This window comes from Hylobates moloch, unplaced genomic scaffold (assembly GCF_009828535.3).
Source record: "Hylobates moloch isolate HMO894 unplaced genomic scaffold, HMol_V3 SCAFFOLD_6604, whole genome shotgun sequence".
Lineage (NCBI taxonomy): Eukaryota > Metazoa > Chordata > Mammalia > Primates > Hylobatidae > Hylobates > Hylobates moloch.
Genome location: NW_026658879.1, coordinates 1 through 3,206, shown reverse-complemented (window position 1 = coordinate 3,206; position 3,206 = coordinate 1). Strand labels below are relative to the sequence as shown.

Here is a 3,206-nt window from a genome sequence, read left to right as displayed (position 1 = left end):
GAAGATGAAGGAGTTCACAGGGCAAATGGGTGGCTGTAAATTTTTACATAGAGATCAAGATTTGTTTTTTAGCTATGAGCAGAATCCACGTGGTATTTGGAGAAGAATTGTGTAGACTTATGCTATATTATGGCATTTTTTTTTAAGAAAATGGAGAACAAGGCAAAGCAAACAAGAAAAAAAAATGAGATAGGACCTAAAATGACTTCATAGGAGATGAAGCCTTTAAAGTTCATTGTTAACTAGAGGGAGAGGCTCTAAAATCAGAAACCAAAAGGAAAGAACCCATAGACAAACCTAGGTTGTTTGCAACTAAAATATTTGTAACATCATAGATTCCTTATCTTTTTACTGTATAGTTTGTTTTTTACTTGTATTACTCTTGAAATTTTAGGGGCAGTCATACATATGGTGGATAGGTGTGAGGAGGTAGGACAAGAATTTATGAAATTCCTGTATAATTTTTTAGAGGAATATACTTAACCAAGTTCAGTTTTATTCTAAAATTTCTTCATGTTATAGAAAGATTTACCTATATATTTAAAATGACAGTCTCTTTGACTATAGTGTACCAAGAAAGGCAAAATGAGAAGGTGCTTGAGAAACCACAGTAAGCCAAGCAGAATATGAGACCCTTGGGATTTAATGGAAGAGTATTCTTGGTGCTTTCTTGTAGTAAACTGGAGTTCATAAAATCATGAACTATGTAAGGGAATTTAGACTTCTCACAGGGCAGAATTGCTATAATATATGTACTCTGTTTTGTCTCATCTTAATATTTATGACTTAATTTCATGAAATCAGTTTCACTTCTAAGTTTTAAGTTAATTTCTTATTTTTTTCAGTGAATATCACCTCTGCCAGGCAATTAACCGGATGTAGTCGCTTTGGTCATATTTTCCCTTCATCTGCTTACCAGCACATTAAGATGCATAAGAGAATTCTGGGGCACTTGTCATCAGTCTACTGTGTAGCATTTGACCGAAGTGGGAGAAGAATTTTTACAGTGAGTGTAAAATTTATAATATGGTATATATAGAATTACAACAATTGAAGTCAGACTGCATGGCATTGCATTGTGCTTTGTAAGCAGTTCACTTTTTTTGGATATATGGGTGCAGAAAAAGATGAGTGGAAATTCAAAAAATTTTCTCATTTTATATAAGTAAACGAGTGAACAAAAATGTTTACTGTCTTCTTGGAAGTGTAATTTAAAAAAGTTAAATCTTCAGAAGACCTTATATTCTAGAAGTGGTTAATTTATGTGAAACAAGTGTACTCAATTTCATTTCATTCAATTTTAAGAAACATTTATTAAATGTTTGTTAATGTATCACTTAGTATAATTGCTGCCAGTTTGCCTAAAGAATGATTTCATCACTTTTTTTATTAGATAGTTGAACTACACCGTGATGAAGATTATAGCTATTTTTTACATCTTTTTTTTTTTGGTTTTAGTACTGGTTATTTTTTAAGCTGAATTTTTATTAAGCAGATAATACTGTATGCTTTTGAGTACAAAATTGTAGTACACCAGTATTTCCAAAAGAAAGCTTAATCTCATTGCTTTAGTATTAACATAGAAGTGTGGGTAATAGCATAATTTTATTTTTATATTTGTATGCTACAACGAATGAAGTGGAAGTTATTCGGGAAAGTTATTCGGGAAGTTATTACACCTTAGAGTTTATTTTGGACTCTTCCATCAATGACTTAATGGCTCTAAATGCGTCACATAAGTATTTGGATGTTAGTGATCATGATGAGGATGACGAATGCTATATTTTAATAAATAGATAATTGTTAAGTAACTTCTCTACCTTAGTAGAGTAGAATTGCTTTTTACTGTTCACTGTTCTGAAATTCTCAAAAGGAAGTTTAATATATTTTTACCAGAAATTATCATTAATGGGTAGCCTCATGTTTACTGAGAAATGCATGTAGACTTCAGGTTAAATTCTGAATAATTTGTGGAAAAAATATTTAAATAATTTAGAAAAAAGGCTGTCAAGCCTAAAGGAAGAAATGATGGTAAAAATACTTAATGCCAAATCACTAAAAAGTGAGTTTAAAATATTTTGCGTTGTCAGGATTGGTGGTAATTTTGAAAAGTTCTTCATAAATGCCATTGTCACTTTGGACAATGCTTTGTTATTGCTATCATTTGGACATCATTTATACTTGCTACTGGATGCCTATTATATGTAGAGAGGAGACCAGAAAGTAAAGGCTTAGAAGTAATTTAATAAAATCTTCTTTTTGGCTATTTTTTGGGTGGGGGGATTGTGGTGAATTTCTGCTTCATTATAAACCTATTGTCCTTTGTTACTATAGGGTTCAGATGACTGTTTAGTAAAAATTTGGGCTACAGATGATGGACGCCTTCTTGCTACACTTCGTGGACACTCTGCTGAAATTTCTGACATGGCTGTTAACTATGAAAACACTCTTATTGCCGCAGGCAGCTGTGATAAGGTAGTAAGAGTATGGTGTCTTCGAACTTGTGCACCCGTTGCAGTCCTTCAGGGCCATTCAGCTTCTATTACTTCCATACAGGTAAGAAAAGTGATGAAATTTAGCTTGAACATATGTAATAAAGGTGAGAATTCTCTGATTTCATGTTATATTATGTATAGATAATAGCCCAAAGAATAACAAGAGAAAAATGCTCTCTTCTGGACTTTGCTCCTACCCTGCAGCAAGGTATTTTTTTAAGTTCCTTTTTCATATAATTATCTTTTTTAATAAATAAGTAAAAAGATGATTTAAAAAGTTCTATAAATAGAGTAAGATATTTGTATTTGTAAATGCCTTAAGAGTACACTCTTTCCTGTTAGAATATAAACGGGTTCTACCATGAGAGAAAACTATAAACACCTCTATGCAAATAAACTAGAAAATCTAGAAGAAATGGATAAATTCCTCGACACATACACCCTCCCAAGACTAAACCAGGAAGAAGTTAAATCTCCGAATAGACCAATAACAGGCTCTGAAATTGAGGCAATAATTAATAGCTTACCAACCAAAAAAAGTCCAGGACCAGGTGGATTCACAGCCGAATTCTACCAGAGGTACAAGGAGGAGCTGGTACCATTCCTTCTGAAACTATTCCAATGAATAGAAAAAGAGGGAATCCTCCCTAACTCATTTTATGAGGCCAGCATCATCCTGATACCAAAGCCTGGCAGAGACATAACAAAAAA

At 32.8% G+C, this 3,206-nt stretch overlaps 1 protein-coding gene across 1 annotated transcript; it reads left to right on the top strand.

Annotated features, from left to right (window-relative positions):
- Window positions 1-807: 807 nt before the first annotated feature.
- Window positions 808-2,556, top strand: LOC116465588 (bromodomain and WD repeat-containing protein 3-like; the record flags this gene model as incomplete). The annotated part of the gene is made up of 2 exons (XM_032148600.1): window positions 808-1,006; window positions 2,335-2,556. Coding segments are annotated over exons 1-2 (300 nt in total), but the record flags the coding sequence as incomplete, so codon positions are not given.
- Between the last annotated feature and the right edge of the window lie 650 nt (window positions 2,557-3,206).